The 23,099-nt window shown below is 37.2% G+C and overlaps 1 protein-coding gene across 1 annotated transcript in view; it reads right to left on the bottom strand.

Annotated features, from left to right (window-relative positions):
- Positions 1 to 23,099, bottom strand: part of cers6 (ceramide synthase 6) — a 43,192-nt gene that overhangs the window by 11,405 nt on the left and 8,688 nt on the right. The window contains exons 3-6 of the mRNA XM_081367762.1: positions 18,821 to 18,951; positions 7,969 to 8,026; positions 4,276 to 4,326; positions 2,492 to 2,584 (exon numbers count right to left, since the gene is read on the bottom strand). Coding sequence (XP_081223888.1) covers positions 2,492 to 2,584; positions 4,276 to 4,326; positions 7,969 to 8,026; positions 18,821 to 18,951 — 333 coding nt within the window. The remainder of the gene's footprint in view (positions 1 to 2,491; positions 2,585 to 4,275; positions 4,327 to 7,968; positions 8,027 to 18,820; positions 18,952 to 23,099) is intronic.

Raw genomic sequence — 23,099 nt, 5'->3', positions numbered from 1 at the left:
GGAAATCCTGTTGAAGAAAGCTGTTAAGAGGCCAGGTGTTGCATGCTCCCCTGCGGCATCGTGGGATTGAACTGACTCAGCCGAGCAGGTTGATGAAGATGAAGATGAGGAGGAAGTGCAGTGGGGCGAAAAACAGAATGGAAGCATGCCAAACGAAGAGAAGGAGCACACACTGGTGCAGGCGGGAATGGGGCAGAGGACGTCCTCAATGTGGGCTGAATTTTGGGCATGGAAAAAACTGAAAGGAAAGAGCAAAAGAAACAAAAACAAGATTTGCATTTTCTGAAGGAAAGAGCAAGGTATGCAAGGCAGCAAAAGGATCGAATCTGAGTTTTAGGTTGTATGTACAGTAGTTTTTTTACTGTCACAATAATGTCTGGTTTATAGTCAGCTGCAGAAAAAATAAATATGTCTGGTTCACTATATTTGTGGGGACTCTGCATAGACGTAATGGTTTTTATACTGTACAAATTGTATATTCTCTCCCCTTACACTAACCCAACCCCTAAACATACCCATTACAGAAAACTTTCTGCATTTTTACATTTTCAAAAAAACTCATTCTGTATGATTTTACAAGCTTGTTTCCTCATTGGGGACCTCAATTTAGGTCCACGCGGAGCCACGAGTCCCCATGAGTCTCTGTGCATTGTGCATGTCAAGTCCCCACTGGGATAGAAACACACACAAACACAGACAGTGTGTGTTAAGCAGTCCAAACTAAATGAATTGCAGAAGTTTAAAATGAAGAGTTAGCTGTTTCCACCAAACCCTAAGCAGTATGTGCTGCCTTGCAAACACTGTAAAAACAGAAAAACATGCCAACAATGAGCAGAGAAATGAGAGCGAGTGAGTGCATGAGTCTGACACTGAGGGGTTGTAAAGGAAAGAAGAGAAAGAAAATATATAAAGCACAGACTGCAAGTGCTAACTGCGGTTTCAAGAAGTCTTTGAGAGAAACCGTCCACCTGTTCAAACACACAGGCTGAGCATCCCCTGCGTTACACCACAAACCCAATACGGCAGCTGCGGAAGAGCTCTTTCACATTATTAACACACGATGATTACAGAGCCTGTGGATCTCAATGAAGCTCTGAGACTGCTAAAGGCAGACTGGATTTTAGTTGTTTACATTTGCATTCATTTACATGACATTTGTTTAAGACTTGCGTTGTGTCCCAACCAGGTGTCAAGTCATTTGCCTGTCCACAATGAAAGCACATATGATGTGTGGCATGGCGCAATAACAGCCAAACAGATATAAATGTTAATACAGAATTATGTGGAGATTTTGGACCAATGATTTTATGGTGGACGAGGCAACAAGAAACAAAGACCATACGACAGATAGAATGTCTAATCGAAGCTATTAGAAAAAAAACATCAAAAACGCAGATTTACGTGGAAGCTTTTACTGTTTGTTGCTTTATTATAAAATCATCCTATGCAAATGTACAATAATTTCCCAGAATGTTCCTGAGTGTTTTATAAAAGGTCCATGTGCAGAAAAAAGGTTCCTGACTTTAGGTTCGGAGCTTTTATTTAGTTAGTTGGTTAGTTAGTGTTCAAAAGATTGTTAATTTTTTTTTTATTTTTTTTTTAAAGAAGTCTCTTCTGCTCACCAAGGCTGATTTATTTTATCTATTTCTTTGATATCCGAAATACAGTAAAACATTGTGAAATATTATTAAAAAGTCAAATATCTTTTTAATTTTATTTTAAAATATTCTAAAATGTAATTTGTTCCTGTAATGCATCATGCAAAAGCAAGTCTTCAGTCACATGATCCTTCAGAAATCATTCTAATGTTGATTTGCTGCTCAAGATTAATATCAGTGTAGAAAACAGTTGTTCTGCTTAAATCTTTTTGTTATTTGATGAATAGAAAGTAAAAAGAACAGCATTTATTTGAAATTCAATTTTTTTTAATATTATCATTTTTTTATATTATGACACAATTTAATGCAGTTTTACTGACACCAAACTTTTGAATCTTAGTGTCTTTATTTATTTAGAGTGCTTAATATGCCTGAGTAGTAGAGATAGATCAATATATATATATTTTTTGCAATATTCAAAATTATTTACTTGGTCCTTTATAATCAAAATGCCAAAGCTGAAAATAATTTTGCAACTATTTAGATTGTTGGTACATGCAATTTTAACATGTACCAACACATTCACAAAGAAACTTAACTCAATTTGGTGTATGAATGAGGATCATGCATACTGAGCATAAATATGTATTTTTTCATATTTAAACCCTTGGATGAATATTAGAACACAGAATGAATATTAAACACTGCAAGCTTAATCTGAAATGAAGTGGCAGCAGTTATTAGTGGTCATGCTTGAATGTTGAAAAGGAAGTTTTGCCTGTGCACAGCAGAGGAAACCAGACCCGCACGTCTCCGCTAATAAACCCAGCGCGAGCCTTCTCACGAGAAACTCAAACCACTGAAGCAGACATGCCTAACCAAACCTCACGTACCTTTCTTCTGATGTCCGTGAACTGCGAGAAGAGCAGTGACAGATAGAAGGACAGCTCCAGTATGTAGTAGTAGTGCAAATCCACGGTTAACGGCTACAAAAGTCATACACAACATCGTCAATGCAACACAAGACCACATTTGCAGTGGCCCTAATGAGGATTTTGACACAAAATTCCCAAACCTTTTTTGTCAGGTGAAAAATATTCCAATTTTAACAACACATAAGCATATTGGTTAATGGTCACATGTCATGCAGGTAAATACAATATTTAATATTTAAACAAAAATACATTTAATTTTAATTTTAAATTCATTTACATTTGATTTAATAAAAAAATATATATTCTTTTTTAAATAATGTAATTTTGATATGTTATGATTTAATTAATAATGAGCTTTAATAGGGGTTTGTGAACCCTAGTTTGGCATTAAAAATGTAAGAATGGCATTATTTGATTATATTTGACTACAATGTTAAAGGGTTAATTCACCCAAAAATGATAATTCTGTCATTAATTACTCACCCTCATGCCGTTCCAAACCCGTAAGACTTTCGTTCATTTTCAGAACACAAATGAAGGTATTTTTTAATGAAATCTGAGAGATTTCTGTCCCTTCATTGACAGCTACGCAACTACCACTTTCAAGCTCCAGAAAGGTAGTAAAGACATCATGAAAGTAAACCATGTGACTCCAGTGGACTTAAATTTTCTGAAGATTAATATTTTGTAAATAAAGTGGCAAATTATGTTTGTTTTTTCCACAAAAAAAGCACTCGCGTTGCTTAATGTCTTTATTACCTTTCTGGAGCTTGAAAGTGTTAGTTGCGTAGCTGTCCATTGAGGGACAGAAAGCTCTCAGATTTCATCAAAAAGATCTTCATTTGTGTTCCGAAGATGAACGAAAGTCTCATGGGTTTGAAAAGAGATGAGGGTGTGTAATTAATAACAGAATTATTGCTTTTGGGTGAACTAACCCTTTCATCGTCTTGCCAGGCTAAACGGTTAGTAACTTTTAAAGGGATCTTAGGCCTTGTTTAGACCTGGTATTAAGATGTGTTTTGGTCGACCCGATAATAAGTGGACGACACTAAATAGAGGTGTAAACGGGGTCTAAAATGTTTTGAGCTTGTTCACTTCCGACCACTTCCAGAGGTATTCGAAAACGCATTCGACCGGATTGCTTTCGTAGTGTAAACGCTCATGTGGTCGAATGTGTTCAAACAGCCACAAAAGACGGTCTACTCTCCGCCTACTGACCTAATGCGTGAACATTATGGGAAGCGCGCTAGCCAGACGGGATTTAAACTTTGTTGGACGAAGATTCAAGTTTGGTTTGAAGATGAAAAATGTACCAAGCACAATGTTTTCTCCATTCCTGATTTCTAATACTAACTCACAGCGTTCGGCTGGTCTTGTGGCTGTCAGAGCAGAAACTAAAGCTGATGCTCTGTATGTTTTCCGTGTCTCCTTTTGAGATGTACATTGCGCACACCCGAAGAAATCAGGACAGAAGTGGTTGAAAGTGGATAAAAGAGACGGATTAAAACACCAGGTGTAAACTGGAATCCCTCATCTACTTGTGATCCGATCGACCAAAACGCATCTTAATACCAGGGAACAGATTCAGAGAAGGTGGAATATGGTCATAAAAAACCAAACTATGACTGTTTTGTCTAAAAAAAAAACTTTACATAGCTGGTAGATCTCAAGAGAAATAAGTATGATAATGTGACCAAACCCTTTAATAATTATGACTGATATAACAAACAGTATAAGTGTACCTGATAGGGGTAATTGTACCAGCACTCTCGGGTGTTCCACAGCCACGGGGTCTTTAAAATCAAACACAGAGAGACAAATGTTCTCCAGAGCTTTTTACGAAAGACACAAGATAATTTCTTTTGAAAGAGCTTTTGAATTCTGCTGTTTACATCAAAGCATAGAAAAGACTGAAAATACAATCATTATCCTCAATGCTACATAATTGAAATGCTTTGAATTCACTTTTTCCCTCCTCGATAAACCACATCATTATGTAGGAAAGTTAAAAGCCTGCTATGGTGAAACCGATGATTTCCTGTGAGATCTGCTGTTGTGTTTTGAGAATGCTGACAATATGATCCGATCTAATCCAACTCTTGGCTAATTAGCTACTGTATATCACAGCATCTTTCTCAAAGGCCACATACAAGAATAAGACAACCAAAGGCTGCGGCTCCAAACTAGCATCACTCTGGAGGCATCACTTAAATGTGCTAACTTGCTCTTTATACTAGTTAAACTATCAATACTCAACAGTGAATTCTCACCAGGGCAAGTAGAATCAAGTACTTTAGGCCTGGTTTCACAAACAGCTTTTATAAATGTGCCTTAGAAAAAAAACATTACTGATGTGAATCTTGAGACAAAACAATGGCAGATTTTAAGAAATGTCAGTGCAAATTGCTATCAGTTAAAGGATTAGTTCACTTTCAAATAAAAACATTTAAAACATTGAAGGTTCAAATATCATTCTCAATGCAGCTTCAAAGTTTCTACACGATCCCAGTCGAGAAATAAGGGTCTTATCTAGCGAAACGATCGGTCATTTTCTTAAAAAAATAAATAAAAATGATATACTTTTTAACCACAAATGCCCGTTTTGTACTATCTCTGAGATGCGCAACGTCATCACGTTGGAAAGGTCATGTGTGACATTGTTAAACATCCAGGATATGTAAGGAACATTTCAAACAATAAACTGACACAAATACTTATAAATATGTCATTCAACATACTGTACAATAACTTTGAACGGTCCTCCTACTCCAAACTTGTAAATTTCCGAACCACGTCACAGACAGTACAAGATGGGCATTTGTGGTTAAAAAGTATATAATTTTTATTTTTTAAGAAAATGACAGATCGTTTCGCTAGATAAGACCCTTATTTCTCGGCTGGGATCGTGTCAAGCCTTTGAAGCTGCATTGAGACCGACATTTAAACCTTCGAACCGTTTTTGCAATTGAAGTCCATTACATAGAGAAAAATCCTGGAAAGTTTTCCTCAAAGACCTTAATTTCTTTTTGACTGAAGAAAGACATCTTGGATGACATGGGGGTGAGTAAATTATCAGGAAATTTTTATTTGCAGGTGAACTACTCCTTTAAGACAGCTAAAACATGCATTTTAGTCTGGGACTAGACTTAAGTCTTGTCTGTGAAACCAGAGGTCTATGTTTTTATCCTGTGTAAAATATATTCAGCACTAACATTATTTGGTTTTGATTCAGCTAGTTTGTTTGGTTCAAGGGTTCAAAATCCTCACTGAGAACTTATTTGTGATGGACAGCCAGTGTTGCTTCTCCATCCCTCAAAACCGTGATATTCAGATCATGCATATTATAACAGTTTTACAGTTTCATTTCCTGTGGTTAGAGGAATGGGCCAAATCTCTAGGGATGTGCACACCCTGGATGGCGGGAAATGCTCATTTTAACTAATTTAGCAAATATCAGTTGTGCAAATGGAAATATTTGTTTTCTCTTGCCTGTAGGTTGTATTTATTGATTTTTTTTTCAAACTCTTTGACTTAACTATCATTGAGGGAACTTGCTGAAATGCATAGAGAGACAAGACTTAGTTTTACAGAAAATGGTATGTTCCAATTAACGAAAGGCGGGCAAATTGTGCATGTAAGAGAGTTCAGAAGTGAGGCAGGGGGAAAGGTTGTTAATGCTGTTTGAGCATGAGAAACTTCAGTCTCCAACAGTTAGTGAGAGAAGTTGGTGCTAGTTTTAGCACCTCAACAGTGCTTGTTTTTAGACTGTTTTTGTAACCTTTGTTGTTATTTTTGCTCTTATCCACTGTTGTATGGACCTTTTGTACTTCCTTGCCCTTAAAGTATTAAACTTCTTTTGGAACGACCTTTAAACAGATGCCTGGTGTGATTCTCCTTGTGACCGTTCGGGTCTTTATCACATTATTTCAATATGCAGAAAATAAATAATGGAAAACACTTCCAGAACCACAGCTGGCGAAAAGGTCGATGGTCACGGTTGTGTCCGCTTTTGCATAATTGTAAAATGGAAGGGGAGTTACAAATACACTCTGCTTGGTTGCTCCATTTCTCCATAACAAACTCTTCTTAATTAAGATAAAAGAAACAGGTGAATCTGTTCTTCAATATCTGCTCAACAGTTTTCACCCAGGATGAGCTGTGGTCTGTATTGGGTTTATGTCAGCCCAGTTGCCTGGAACTATTAATAACACCAGCAGGAGAAACCCGTCCCATCTGCAGTAAATGAACTCATTCAGTAGAAGGCTTTGCCATGCAAGTTCAAGCTGTTCACCTTTAGCCTAGTTTCTACAAAGACACACAACATTACCTATACTGTATCTATGTATTTATAAAAATATATATATTATAGATGTGTTCAAATAATCAAAAGTCATGCAAATAATGCTTTATCCATTCCCCATTTAAAGGAACAGTTTAAAATGCCTTTATTTGTTTACTTTCCAAATCTATCTATCTGTCTGTCTGTCCGTCCGTCCGTCCGTCCGTCCGTCCGTCCGTCCGTCCGTCCGTCCGTCCCTCCTTCCATCCATCCATCCATCCATCCATCCATCCATCCATCCATCTATCTATCTATCTATCTATCTATCTATCTATAATTATATGATTTTATAAACCATAATCATAAATCATAAGACATCATCCATCGTTTTTTTAATATATATATATATATATATATATATTATTTAATATTATATATAGCCCATAAACTTTACAGATTAATGCATTAAAATCATATCCCAATGCATTTTGCAGCACTGATGCTAAGCTTTAACTCCATTTGCGATGTATTGTGCAGCTCTAGCTTGGAACAACATGAGGGTGAGTAAATAATGGCAGTATCTTTATTTCTGTGTGAACTTTCCTTTAATTGCTTCATTGAAGAGTCAAAGAAGGGGCCAGCTCTGCCAAACATGTTTGCTTGGAGGGAAATAATCTGCATTATGGATAGACTGATGAATTATGAATAGATTTATGAGAGGAAGGGCAGAGAGAGAAAGAGAGTTTATGGATGCTGTCTCTCGTCGCACAGTACGACGCAACAAATAAAATCAAAATCAAGTCAAAGCTGACATCTCTCTAACTTCATCTTGTCTGCATGTTCGCTCCACAAAACCCCAAGAGATGATGAAAAGCAGTACGTCGAATAACTCTGCATGTGTGCGGCATTTTGCAGTCGTGATACCATGACTACAAAATAAGTAAATAAAAAACTGTGACACTCCATCTATTTGATAATGCTGTTAAAAAAGACAGCGCTTCTCTGCTCGACAACATCCTGTCAACAACTCTGAGTGTTTTATGGAAACAATAAGACTGAGGGCAAAAGAAAATAGTGGATGTATCAACATGTCATTCATAAAAGATTTACTGCTTCACATTGACCATAAATGTTTCAGTCAAAACAGATTGTTTACCTTCTTCAGGAACCGCACGCCATAAGTAAATATGTACAGGTAAAACGTGAATCTCCACCTGTGAAGAAAACAAACAGAACGGTACATTCAGAAACATGCTGTTAATATTTTATTTTGCATTATCACTGCATCAAAAGGTAATTTTAAAGCAGAAGCGACATCCGTCTAGAGAAGGGGGAGGTGAACACAGCGATCAGGTTAACCCCACTCCACGGGCTGAAGCACTTCAAAAATAATTAGGAATTCAATGTGCAAGATGTCCTATTTCTTACATCCTTCTGTTACCGTGACAACATTTCACAGCACATCATCCACAACAAAGGCAATGCTGGAGACAGAACGCTGACCTGGGCTGCTATAACATCATATTCAGCCGTTCCCTCCACAATTACCCCCAGGTGCAATTAGAGGCAGCGTTTGATAAAATTAACATTTTATTCTGCGAGGACGCATTAAATTGATCAAAAGTGACATTAAAGATATTAATAAGGTTAGAAAAGATTTGTATTTCAAATTCTGTTATTTTGAACTTTCTTTTTATCAGAATATCCTTGGGGAAAAAAAGCATCACGGTTTCCACAAAAATATTAAAGGGCACCTAATATGCAAAATGATCATAAATGTGTGTCTGCAGTGTGTACACAACCACCCTATAATGATAGAAATCAACCCGCTCCTTTTTATGTTCCCCATGAATCATAAACAGTGTCTCAAAATGAGTCGTTCACGTTTCCTACACATTATGACATCACAATGTAACAAGCCCCGCCCCCGACTGGCAGCAGAATCGAATAAGCTTAGCTCCTCCCCTGAGAGAGCAGCACACAGTCTGCCATGTTTATCTCCTCACTATAACGGCTAGTGGAAAAACAAGAATGTCTCAGCTACGTGATAAACAATCAGAATGATCTGTTGTTGGCTGTATCAATGAACACAGAATGCGTTTTTCAGCTTCAACGGCGCTACTTTTCCATTGCTTTTCTATGTAAACGTGCTAGATGGACTTGTTTGACCATTGAGCTCGCATCTCACATCTTTACAGCAAGAAAAGGTGTTCCAAAATGTTAATGACAGCAGCTCATTTACATTTAAAGATACACACACGAAAACAGCGTGTTTTTTGCATCCACCCAAAAAGGAGCATTTTGGGCATGGTATAATAAATGACGAGTGGGGTATTTTCAGCTGAAACTTCACAGATTAGTGGACACCAATGATTTATATTAGATCTTGTAAAAGGGACATAATAGGTCACCTTTAAGCACAACTGTTTTCAACATGGATAATTATAAGAAAAGTTTCTTGAGCATCAAATAGAATGATTTCTGAAGGATCATGTGACACTGAAGACTGGAGTAATGATGCTGAAAATTCAGTTTTACTATCAAAATAATTAAATTACATTTTAAAAAATACATTCAAATAGAAAACAATTATTTGAAATTGTAATCATATTTCATAAAATTACCGTTTACTGTATTTTCAGTCAAATAAATGCAACCTTGGTGAACACATACAAGCATCCAGCATTAAGCAAAAAGAATTAAACAGAAACAGAATTTATAACCTCATATGCCATAATTTGATTAATATCAATATTCCTATAATGAATAAAACGGAAGCAGAATTAATAATTAATACCTCAAATGCCATAATTTGATTAATATCAATATTCCTATAATTAAAGATCATGCTTCATGCAAATGTCCCTTGACTGGCCCTTAACAGATCTATCAGAAAACATAAATAATTCACAATATCACAATACTGTATCATATTAATATGTCCAATTCCATCTTCTTAAAACTAGTACAAACCCTCAAAAGTTTAAGGTCAATTTGATTTCTCATGATATGACCCCTTTAATAAGCTTTTATCTTTGATTTGAAGGACATTTTTATATACTTTGACTAGGTGTTAAAAAAAAAGTAAAATCTGGGTCCTGAAGCAAAACCAGTTAAGAAGCACAGCTCTAAAACACAGTTGCCCTGTTTTCTCAGCATGTAATCTGAATGAGTCACCGTAAACCAGTTGTTCCACCACAACCACACACATTCGGTCCTCTCACCACGCTTTCCAATGCTGATTCATGTAACCTATGTATTTTTCCAGCCATCGACTTCTGTAAGTCTGAATACTCTTAGAGGAGTGTTTGTCAAATGTTTAAGGCCAAGTACCACCTTCAATTGGAAACTACTGGCTTAAGTGGCCTTTGCAGATCTATGGAAGAGCCTTAAACACATGCACAACAAAAATAACATTTAAAGTTTTGCAATCCTATTCAAACATACTAATACCTCATAATAACTACAGTGCTATGCATAAGTTTAGACACCCATGCTAAAGTTGACTAAAAAGAGGAATAAAAAATCATCTTTTGGAAATTGAACTTAATGCCTTAATTAAAAAAAATAGGAAAAATCCAACCTTTAAGGACACCAATTTTCTTTGTGAATGAATAATGTATCGTAAATAAATAAATGTTCTTCCTTAAAATACAGGGTGCATAAGTCTGGACACCCCTGTTAAATTCCCATAGAGGCAGGCAGATTTTTATTTTTAAAGGCCAGTTACTTCATGGATCCAGGATACTATGCATCCTGATAACGTTCCCTTGGCCTTTGGAATTAAAATAGCCCCACATCATCACATAGCCTTCACCATACCTAGAGATTGGCATGGTTTTATTTCAGTTAGCCTAATAGCTGGTTTGATTTGCATTGAGAGATGATCTTATGGAAAGTACTCCATGCCAATCTCTAGGTATGGTGAAGGCTATGTGATGATGTGCGGCTATTTTAATTCCAAAGGTCAAGGGAACTTTATCAGGATGCATAGTATCCTGGATCCATGAAGTAACTGGCCTTTAAAAATAAAAATCTGCCTGCCTCTATGGGAATTTAACATAGGGGTGTCCAGACTTATGCACCCTGTATTTTAAGGAAGAACATTTATTTATTTACGATACATTATTCATTCACAAAGAAAATTGGTGTCCTTAAAGGTTGGATTTCTCCTATTTTTTTTAATTAAGGCATTAAGTTCAATTTCCAAAAGATGATTTTTTATTCCTCTTTTTAGTCAACTTTAGCATGGGTGTCTAAACTTATGCATAGCACTGTATATTTATGAATTTGGAAGAATGTATTCTATCTTTACACTTTTGCTGACTGCCCTTTACCTCAAACAGTACAGCATGGTGCTAGCAACAACGAGATCATGGGTTCGATTCTCAAGGAATAAGAGCTGTGCGTGTAAACCTCACTCCCCTCACTAGCGACTGACGCTAGAGGTTGCGGTATTTAGGTTTGAATCCCGCTCGGAGCTGGTCAAGTAGGACCGGTTACACGTGGTGCCGTGACCCGGATGGGAGTGAGGTTTAGGGGGGTGAGTGTAACGGACGTAGCTGTGTGTGTAAACCTCACTCCCCTGGCCTCAAGAGGCGCACTAGCAACTGATCCTAGCGGCTACGTCCTTGTTAGCGCGTCCGTCTCCCAATGCCGGAGAGCCCAGTTCAAATCCTGCTCGGAGCGGGTCGAGTAGGACCGGTTACACATGAACTGATAAAATGTGTACCTTGCATGCAATATAAGATGCTTTGGATAAAAGCGTCTGCCAACTGCATAAATGTAAAATGTTTTCCATTCACATTCTGCACTGCCGATGTAAAAATGTAATGTATATATTAAAATTGAGAAACAGATATTAGAATTTTTTTTTTTATTAAATGTATATTTTTAGTTTAATAATGTAAAGTGTTGTGCTGCGTACCACCTGATTGAGAACCACTGCTGTTGAGAAATAATGACGAGGCCATTAAAACTAGCGATTATGGTAGTGGGATATGCTAATGAGCAACATGGAAAAAATAAATGACAACAGAGTGTTGCAGGGATGATGTATTTTTGTAGGCCAAAACCCGGAGCATTTTAGCACTTCCAGTTCCATTGTCCCAAATTCAATGGCTTTTTAAATGGGTTTTCGATTAAAGGCCTGAAATAATGTCTGTGGTGAACACAAGCTCAAGATATTTTCATGTTGACATATAATACATCAGTAAAAACCCCTTGTGCTTGTTCTTAAAGCTTTTACTTGTCTTGAAAAAGGTGGTTGCTAACAAGTGGCAAAATGGGATTATAGAGGTTCTCAGGGAAAAAGTCGCTCAGTGTTGTTGCGCACTCTCGCAAACTACTCTAACTCAAACTTTTTTGTCAAAAGCTTAATGATGGTGATGTTGAAGTCATCCGTGGAAGGGGTGTAACGGCACATGTATTTATCCCGAACCGTCGCGGTACAGACGTCACTGTTCGGTGCATAGGCCTACAGTCAGACGGCGAATACAGTCAGTCACAATAATGCAATGTTGTTTGCTAACCTCCACAACAGGAAAAAGTAGAGATGATCTATGCAACAACCCAAAACAAGAGCTAAGATGGCCCGCAAGAGCTTCCTAGTAGCCTATATGCTGAGTTTAGATTCATATTTGTGATGCGCTCCACTAACTTCACGGGAAGGAAACTGGGACAGAATCTGTCTGTCAGAAAGCCGTTTGTTTTCTTTATTTTACAAAAGCACAATGATTTGTTTTTATTGTGAGTGTACAGTTTCGATTGATGTCTTACTCTAATCTGTACGACCATAAATGACAGAGTATTTTAAGTTGCTTCCACTGTTATAATGAGGGGTAGTGGGCAGACGACATCATCCAAATGTGCCAATCACCGGAGAAAAGACTACAGGAGTGCAAAAACTAATCTCTGCACAAGTTTTATTTTTCATTATTCTATTTATTTTTTATTTGCACAAGAGATACTTTTCAGTTTTGTAGCTGATGGTGACCAAATAACTTTTTTTTATCAGCCCTACAAAAAAAAGAAGACCTATGCAAGAGTGCCTTCTGTATACTGCCTCATACTCTAGGCTCTCCTGTACTGTACCAACTACCTCAAGAGATAACTAGCTAGTTGGAACAAACTGTAATTTGCACTACTGTCTGTTGACAATGAAATAATAATAAAATAGAAACCTAGCATTTGGGATTTGTTGCTTTTTCCTGTTGTACCGAACTCGTATCGAACCGTGACCCCAAAACCGAGGTGGGTACTGAACCGTTACTTCTTTGTACCATTGCACCACGATCCGTGGTGTAGTTCATTAATAGTCTACGTTTAGCATTTCACTTCTGGTGATTGCACTTACAGTAGTCTTCAAAATTCATAAAAGCTGTGAAGATTATCTTCTTCAACATAATGTGCAGGAATCATAAACTTTTGTTGCTCAGAGATTATTTTGTGCAATAATTCAACAACCAATGGAAAAATTCTATTGTTTTTTTGGCTATGCTAACTTCCAGGTTGGCCTACAAAAATAAAGCATCACTGCAGCGCTAAACTAAAGAGTCAGTGAGTGCAGGGGAATACCAGGTGAGTTAAGCTAGCTTGTCCCTGTGGTTATAGATCTCTCTGCCTGTGGTCATTTTCCAAGCGCAGACACCTGTGCAAGCCAATACCTCAGATCAAAGCCAAAGAAATGAGTAACAGGGTCTCACAGCCAAACAAACACCTACCACAGTCTGAGGCCGAATGACTGCGGTCGTACAGCCCTCTGAGGATTACCATGTGATATACAGCATTAATTACTGCTTTGATATTCACACAGACAGAACTCCCTGTCACTCTGCATGAGAAATGAAAACAACATCAATTGCGGTTCCTTCCTTTAAGGCTGAGCTTCACTACAGACGGACACGGAGACCGCCCACAGTAACATTCGCTGGCTGTCTGACGCATAGTGCACACAAAACTGGAAAGTGCCCGAGAAAAATTGCAAGCAAACATTAGATTGCACTTCCATGAGTCAGGATGCACTGGCTATTTTTTGAACATGAAAGACTGATGCAAACTGGTTGACATTATGAGCGCTCATGAGGGAGAACTAATCAAATCTGTGAAAGATATTCAGGCACTTACTAACAAACAATCTGTATGTTCTGCTTTGTTTTTTGAGTCCAAGCCAAAAAAAAAATGGGCCAAGCCAAAAATGGCTAAATATTTAGTGGTCTTTTAATGGTCTTTTTAATCACAAATCACTAGTCAGGGAAATTAGCAAGAATTGCACAAATACTGTAGATAACTTGTCATGGAATAGCCGATAACACCTTTGTTTTAAGGTGACGTATTTAGATGTTACTACATGTACTTACTATATTACAGTAAATTATGCATAATTACAAGTAACTAACCCTAAACTAAACCCAAACTCTTACCGTAACACTATTGTAAGTACAGGTAGTTATTCATATTACTCAGTACTTATTTGAGTAAGTACAATGTAATTACGTCACCTTAAAATAAAGTGCTACCGAAAGAGCTTGAAATGCTATTCTTTACATGTTTAAGCCGTGTGGGTAAACTTGCAAACAGAAAAGAGTCAGTGTTGTTCCACACAATGTTAATGGCTTCAAACAGTTCATGAGTAGTTGAAAAATGTCTCTCAGTTAGTTGGAGTTTAATGTGACACCATTGTGATATTCACTATAGGGTTCAAAACTGGACAAACATGAGCCTGATGGATTTGTTCTCAAGTCACTTCTAGGCTGGCTTTGCAATTTGGGCAGGAGCATTGTCTTGTTGAACTATAACACCTTTTCATTTGTGGAAAGCAAGCCATGCTGCAATATTCTCCTGTACTCCAAAGCATTATATTACTTTTCACAGTGAAGTAGCTCATCAAAACCAGCAGCTAAAAGGGCTCCCACACAATGACACAGTCTCTTCATCGCTCTGGAGCATCATCATGCAACTCGTGTTTCATTGTGATTCATCACTTACACACAACTTCCCATATCCTGCCAAAAACTTCATTCTGTCTTTGATGTTTTTCTAGGACAGCAATGGCTTTTTAAGTAGTGCATATGATTAAATTTGTGCTAATTTCCAGACCAATAATTTGTGGTTAAGATAAATGAAAGCTAAGTGTTTAGCCATTTTGGGCTCGGCCCATTTTTTTTATTTTTTCTACTGTATTTTTTCTTCTTGCATTAAACATTTGGAATCTACTTATTATGCTTCAAAAGGCTGAAATAATGTCAAGATTATACAAGCTATCACTCAATCCTAATTGGAAGAAGGAAATGCATTTGACAATGTGTTCCTCAGGTCATTATTTGAGAAGCTTTGGACGTCTTCCTTTCAGCAGGTTTACTGGAAAACACCAGACAGCAAATCAGAGCCTTTGGGCTTGAGCTGAAGACTGACCTTGAAAGACCTTCCAGAAGGAGCAGATCCACCTGAGTCTCCTCACAGAGAGGGATGCTCTGCTTCCAGACGCTGTAGATGATCAGTGATGTTGTCTGACAGGCTCTGAGGCCATTAGGACTGCGCTGGACCATGGAGCACAGAAACACCAGCTCTTGTTTACCCACTTCTCAGTAACTTTAAACTGCATCACCCATTAAACCTTTCCACGGCTGGCTTCTTCATAATCAACGGCTGAGAGAAAGAAAGGTTTTGTTTGGCTAACGAAGCACAGGGAGGCCTTTTTTAAGCAAAGGGAAAAATAATCAATTCAAGTGTATTGAAATGAAAGGGCAGTTTTTGCTGTTTGCCATTATTTAACACACCAAAATGTTTAGCCTTATTCTTGATCAATAGTAAAAACAAACAGGAGTAATTTACCTAATTAGAGGTCAACGCAGTTGCCTGGCAACAGGTTAGTTAAACATGGGATCGAAAAAGAGAGAGAAATAAGCATTTGCGTGAAGTTCATACGGTATAAAATGACTATAGCTGGTTCCATACCCACTAACTAGACAGCAAATCAATGATCACCCACTTTTTCAGCAGCCTTGGATGAGTATTTTCCCCATTGATAGTTTAGATAGTTTAGGTCCTGGATGCTGAATGTTCAATGCAGACACACTAGAATACACCAGACACAGCAAAATACACTGTTTTGTAACACTCCTCAATCCAAACCTGAAGTGCATTGTGAATTTAATAAAGCACAATAGCTTCAGAGTTCTCTGAGAGAGACTGCATTGTGAGAAATTGTTATATACGTTCCCAAATTCCCATGTTTTTGATGGGATTGGAAGTGCAGTGCACCATAATCGTGGTGATCTCAGGCATTATGCAATAACCACGTCAAAATCTTTTGTGAAGCATCTGGTTGTTTTTATACAACTCTTGACAAAATACTGAACTGAAAATGCATAAAACTGACCACACAATCTGTGTAAACGTTCAAGTCAAACAGTGTTTCTATGGAGACTAAAAATATTCCTTATTCTCTGTGGGTGTGAAATAATCCACTCTTTCCACTGAGCTTTCTATGAGCTGTGATTCTTTCCTCGCAAAGTGAGAAAGATGATTATAAAAAAACGCAGTCGATGTTACACGACTAACAAGAGAAATCTCAAGACTTCCTTATGCCAAAAAAACACACATAAAAACCCCGAAATACAATTAGTTAAAAATCGAAGCCAAAAAATACTCCACTGACAGAATGAAGTTATGTTCAGACTAGAATACTACCATGCTATTTACTATTTGTGCAGTATATAGTATGTAAACTGTGCATAGTAAATAAAAAGTCTTCTGTATGCACAAAACACACACGTCCTACTAGATTAGTAAAAATACAGTATGAAGTATACAACACAGCAGATGGTCTGAGATAAAATGCAATGACCTTGACCTTTCCTTGTGATGCATGAACCAGAAGACTTTTTATTTCTTAGATGATAACTGGATGCCACTCACAGAATTAATTATGTACATAAGGTCACATGACAAACATAACACTCTCGCACACTTCTATTGCATTCTGTTCCTTCAGTTTATACCAGGACTGTATAATATATAAAAGATATGGTTTAGATCGATTATCAAATCATTAAGGCTGTCAAATAATAAATAAATGAACTCATGACCTCTTGTTTTCAGCGTCTCAGATGCTGATCTCTTTGGGTTGCTTTAATGTGCATTTGGGAACACAATGCATGCCAACCATCTTTCAAAACTTGAAACGAGAAGCGCTTATAAACCGGTTGTTGTCAATATAAAAGAGACGCTTTAAAGAGGTAATTCACAGCTGACAAAATGGGCTTTAAATAAAACTGATCAGTCAAATACAGCCTTGCTTGAGTAGGAAATACTTAGCAAACTTTGAGTTACATTGGTGTCGACTAGCATTGTTCCCGGGTGCAAGAACTCAAAGACTAAACGTTTAACGGGGAGTCAAAGCTGCACGATTCTGGATAAATTGAGAATCAAAGTTGTTTTAGCTTCTTCTTCCCTAAAATCAGTACTTTTTCAAGCACCACAAAACACAATCTCCAATAGTGCCTTTAGCAAGAATCAGAGTAGCTCTATAATTCTCATCATTTCATAGTTCTCATTAGGCTAGTTCTCAAAAGTGAGCGTGTTCTGTGATCTTTGAAGACTTTGGGTTAATTGCCTCTGAAAGAAATGGCACAGTGTCGTGCTTTAGCACTGATTAGATGGTCACTATGACTTCTGGGGCTTTTTAGACTCGACTGTAGATCATTAGTGTCATTGAATCCTACAGCTGAGGCAACAAACGGTGAACAAGGAGACGGCGTTCACACATACAATGCTACAAAGCCATGGTAAGACATTAAGTTGCTGATTTATGCCGACATGAGCAACAGCGAGCGCCGCCGATGAGAGTTTAGCAGAGGTTTACTTTATGCAAATGAGCAGTGATATGATGCAGCATGTTAGTTAGGTTTCTGGTAAAATATTCATTTAAAATCACATCTGAGTTATGGGAAAATGTGGAATGGAAGAAGAAATACTGTTATTGCAGAGAAATAAAGCAGTAAAGGACAAGAAAATGAGATTCTGTGGACAGGACGAGCAAAGACAGGTGACAAGATGGGACAGAGAGAGAGACGGGAATAGACTGTGGCCTACTTGCCCTCACGCCGCCTAACTAGCCGACTCTGGGACACAATAACACTCACAGGTGAGACCTGTCTATTTCAGACACGCTTCACCACAGGGACCAACACCAACCAAATGAGTTCAGCAGGAACTTCACACAGACAAAAGAAAAGTGGAACAAACAACTCAGGTTAGCGTGACCATGTTCACATTATCGTCCAAAAGTTTTTGAAAGGATTTAATACTTTTATTCAGCATTGAATTGAGCAAAACTGACACTGAAGACTGGAGTAATGATGCTGAAAATTTTGCTCTGCATTACAGGAATAAATCACATTTTGAAATATATTTTAAATTCTAATAATATTTCACAATATTATTGTTTTTACTGTGCTTTTGATTAAAAAAAAAAATGCAGCCTTGATGAGCAAAAGTCTCCTTTTCAAAAACATTTATACATCTTACAGAATTGCCCTTAATGCATGTAGCTGGCCTTATTGTGAACGATTCATCCTAGCACATTACTCCAAAGAACAAAATGTCCCATATATGTATATATACTGCATTTAATATGGAAACGGTACTTTAAAACCATTAAGTGGGCTCAATTTCTGTGATACCAACTTCAAATTTGGAACACAACTTGGTTAGACACATGACTTTGATTTTCTATTTTAAAGTCCAAATTATCTTCCAAAATATATATTTTATATAAAACAAAATGTTTACTTCAGTACATTTGCTTCACAGTAAAGTTTTGAAACTGCTTTCACTTCTGCAATAATTTTGAGAACTTCTCTAAAAAGAGACCAACCTTTTTTTTTGGTCTGTATTCCAAATCATTCATGAATTACAACCATTTAAATTCAGATTATTCCCAAAAAGTTAACAATAACAAATCAGGCCCCTAACAAAGCAAACACAGACAAAACGCCAATTCTCACATGCTCTCGCAGAAGCGCGCCAGTGTGCTGGGTTTCTCTTGGTTGCGTCGTTGTCTGAACCAGCGTTGGATGGTCCTCACGTCCCAGTCCAGCTGCTTGGACAAACCCTCTAACCGCTTCTCATCAGGGTGCTGAAACACACAGCACACACAAGCATGTCACTGCAGAGATCTGACACCGTTCTAGGACAAACAAACCGCCTGGATTTGGATTTAACAGCTTGAAAAATTCACTCAATGCACATTTAAAACAGTTGTCTTTAAAAAGCCATCTGCACATATGAGCCAGTGAGACTCACACATAATCACACTGTGATGTACTGCTGTGATACTATAAGGACTCGAGTAGTGGGGAATCAGTTGTGAATGAACAAATCTTTCACGTGAACAAGTCATTCTTCACTTCCATGCCCTAATTTCTAAGGCACATTTCATTGATTTTTTTTTTAGCTTACTGAACGCATATGCCAATTTGAACTTGTCTGGGGTGCGTTTCCCGAAAGCATCGTTAGCCAACTTTGGTCGCAAGTTCTGTTGTTATCAGCATAGTTCAACGATTTGGTGTTTCCCGAAACCATCGTTCCAGCGAACGTTCGCAAACAGCATCGCAAACTTGTGTGGTTGGAACGGCAGCTCTCGAGCTGTGGTTAGAAGTATAGTTTCTAGTTTACATGAGATGTTGACTGAATAAATCCTTATCTTTAGCAAAATAAGCAAGCTGACATTCAGTACAACCCGTGTTATTTATTTAGAATACATACAAATGTCATTTACGTCTTTTAGTTTGTCAAGAGATTTAATGCACCGTTTTTGAAGACTGCGCATGTGCGAACGTGCTCTACTACGTAAGAACGAGCCAAATATTGAGTCTGGTAATAAAGCAAAATAACTGAGAAAAATTAGAAATGGTCTTCCGATGCCATGTCTGTAACTTATATGACACAATCTAGCGTTAATTCGATCTCAAACAGATTTATTAAAATAAGTTATTAGTCCACCACGTGCGAGACGTCATAAACCAACGTGGCCGAACGATACTTTGCGACATACGGTTTCGGGACGTGACTAGTATTTGATTTCTCCAACGATGCATCGTACTATGGTAGTTAAGCAGCGAGCTATATAGTTGTACGGGAAACGCACCCCTGTGTTTTACGAAACCATCGTTCCAATGAACATTCGCAAACAGCATCGCAGAGTTGTGTGGTTGGAACGGCAGCTCTCGAGCTGTGGTTAGCAGAAGAGTTTCTAGATTGCATGACATGCTGTGGAATTAATAAATTCTTATCTTTAGCAAAATAAGCAAGATGACATTCAGTACAACCTGTGTCTTTTATTTAGAATACGTAAATTTCATTTACGTCTTTGGGTTTGTCAAGAGATTTAAATGTGCGAACGTGCTCTACTAAGTAAGAACGAGCCGATGATTAAGCAAAATAACTGAGAAAAATGAGAAATAGTCCTCAGATGCCATGTCTGTAATTTATAGCAAAACATCTAGCGTTAATTCGATCTCAAACAGATTCATTAAAATAACCACAATGACCACTTTGCGACAAAACGGTTTTGGGAAACAGTCGTGAACGTTTATTTCTTCAACGATGCATCGTACTATGTTAGTTAAACAGCGAGTAACGTCGTTGTTCGGGAAACGCACCCCTGAACGAGACTGAGAATGGCACTGAACAAAACGAACAAAGTATGTCATTGATTGAGGATCTGCTGACCATCATTGACCACCATATGTGGTTCAGTTGGATTAGCATGTGAAGTTATTCTGTAAAACAAGGAGAGTTAAGAAAATCAGAGTTTGGCAGGGAAGCAGGTTTGACAAAACAAGCATGATTTCCACAATTTATGAATTTGTAAAAATGGCTGAAGATCATACACAATTAAAATGATGAAAATTGCGAGTAGGGCTGCTAGATTATGAAAAGTCATAATCAGGATTATTTTTGGTCTGTTTTGAAGTAGCCTAACAATTATTTAACATGAAAATTGGTGGGCGAGTCATTTGAAATATCAGTTAAATTTCACAATTATCCATACTTCAGTAAAAAACTGATACTAACTGATGTAAGAAAAAGATAAATCAATTACGATTAATCGCACAGCCCTAAAGCGAGCAAGCACAATAAAGTTTAATAATTATCCCTCTATAATCCCTCTAAAATAAGGGCATTACTGAATCTCATCATTTATTTATTTAGGCTTTTTAGTCTCTAGCTTGATAAAATGAGCTTGATAAAATTATGGGAAAAAAATCTGCTTTGTTGTCATTTGTGGAGACAAATACTTATAGTAATAGTACATCTTAAGACTTTGTAGACATGAAATTAATAATGACAACTTTTATAATGAATAATACAACTTTTGATTTTAATAATGTATTAGTAAATGTTGAAGTTAACATTAACTGAGATAAATCCTCTGCTAGTTTTACTCCACTCTCTTTCTCATAAAAACCCTTCAATCAATATTTTATGTCCATTTATTTATTTATTTATTTGGTAAAAAAAACTGTTCTAAAGAAAATTACTTTTTTTCTTAATAACCATCTGCTACTTTTATAACCAAAAATATTTCATAACAGCCCTAGAACTGATGTCTATCAGTAATGCGTTTAATGCAAACTCAATCAAATTCCAATTAGAATGAGGTATCTGCTAACATGCTACATGAGTTTCGCCCTGAGGACACACACACACACACACACACACACACACACACACACACACACACACACACACACACACACACACACACACACACACACACACACACACACACACACACACACACATGTGTGACATGAAATTAATAATGACAACTTTTATAATGAATAATACAACTTTTGATTTTAATAATGTATTAGTAAATGTTGAAGTTAACATTAACTGAGATAAATCCTCTGCTAGTTTTACTCCACTCTCTTTCTCATAAAAACCCTTCAATCAATATTTTATGTCCATTTATTTATTTATTTATTTGGTAAGTAGTCATGCAAAAAGCGGGATAATATACAGCTATTATTGCAAAACAATCCACTGCAGGATGATACAAGACACCTGAGCTTTGGCCAAAAAAAAAAAAAAAACTGTTCTAAAGAAAATTACTTTTTTTCTTAATAACCATCTGCTACTTTTATAACCAAAAATATTTCATAACAGCCCTAGAACTGATGTCTATCAGTAATGCGTTTAATGCAAACTCAATCAAATTCCAATTAGAATGAGGTATCTGCTAACATGCTACATGAGTTTCGCCCTGAGGACACACACACACACACACACACACACACACACACACACACACACACACACACACACACACACACACACACACACACACACACACACACACACACACACACACACTCTCTCTCAGGAATTGTCTCTTTATTCTTAAAGTGTGCTTGGATCTTGTGTGTTTGAGAATCTGAACATTTGTCAAGGAAACTTAGTTCTGTGGTGTCTAAAAATAGTCCCGGTTTGTCAGCACACATGAGCTCTGATAAAGCCACACACGTCAAAGAGCCACGCTATCACTCTGCATTTATAGCTTTGAGATTATGATTACCTGTACAGTCAATCCATACTGCCGTCACCATCGACACGGTTCTCTTTTTTTCAAAGACAAGAGCTCAAAAAGTTGAAACGTTATTCTTCTTTTACATGACAACTGCTGCTCTGCTTTAGTTCAAAAGTTCATGCTCTGGATTAAACTCTGTCGTCCTCATTCTCAAATGAACTTTAGTAAGAACACTTGCGTTTGATTCAAGATAAATTCACTTAATTTACATTACATACTGATTCAGCTCATAGGGGAGGAGAGTTCACAGTGAATTTGTTGTAGAAATGTCCTGTTCACTTAATGTGATTCTCTCTAATCAATTTTCAGCAACTGTGACAAGTGCTTGATTTGATTCTGATTCACAGTCTCTGCAGTTTTTAATCACATTTCTGCATAATTTAACAATTATTTAAAGATAAATGACTGATAAAAAAAAAATCCTTTCAGTGTCATGATTCATTATAGCCACAGTAAGAATGTTTTACATGATTTACTGAAATTACTAAATTAAACTAATTTTTTTTTTTTTTACATTTTACTGATAAATGAATGAATGGATGGAAGGACTGAATGGATGGAAGGGATGGATGGACGGATGGATGGAAGGGATGGATGATTGGATGGAAGGGATAGATGGACGGAAAATGGACGGAAAATGGAAGGGATGGATGGATGGATGGGATGGATGGATGGATGGACGGACAGAT

This window comes from Scardinius erythrophthalmus, assembly GCF_964197995.2.
Source record: "Scardinius erythrophthalmus genome assembly, chromosome: 6".
In the NCBI taxonomy this organism is placed as follows: domain Eukaryota; kingdom Metazoa; phylum Chordata; class Actinopteri; order Cypriniformes; family Leuciscidae; genus Scardinius; species Scardinius erythrophthalmus.
The sequence above is the reverse complement of the archived record's forward strand: the minus strand, read 5'-3'. Positions and strand labels throughout refer to the sequence as shown.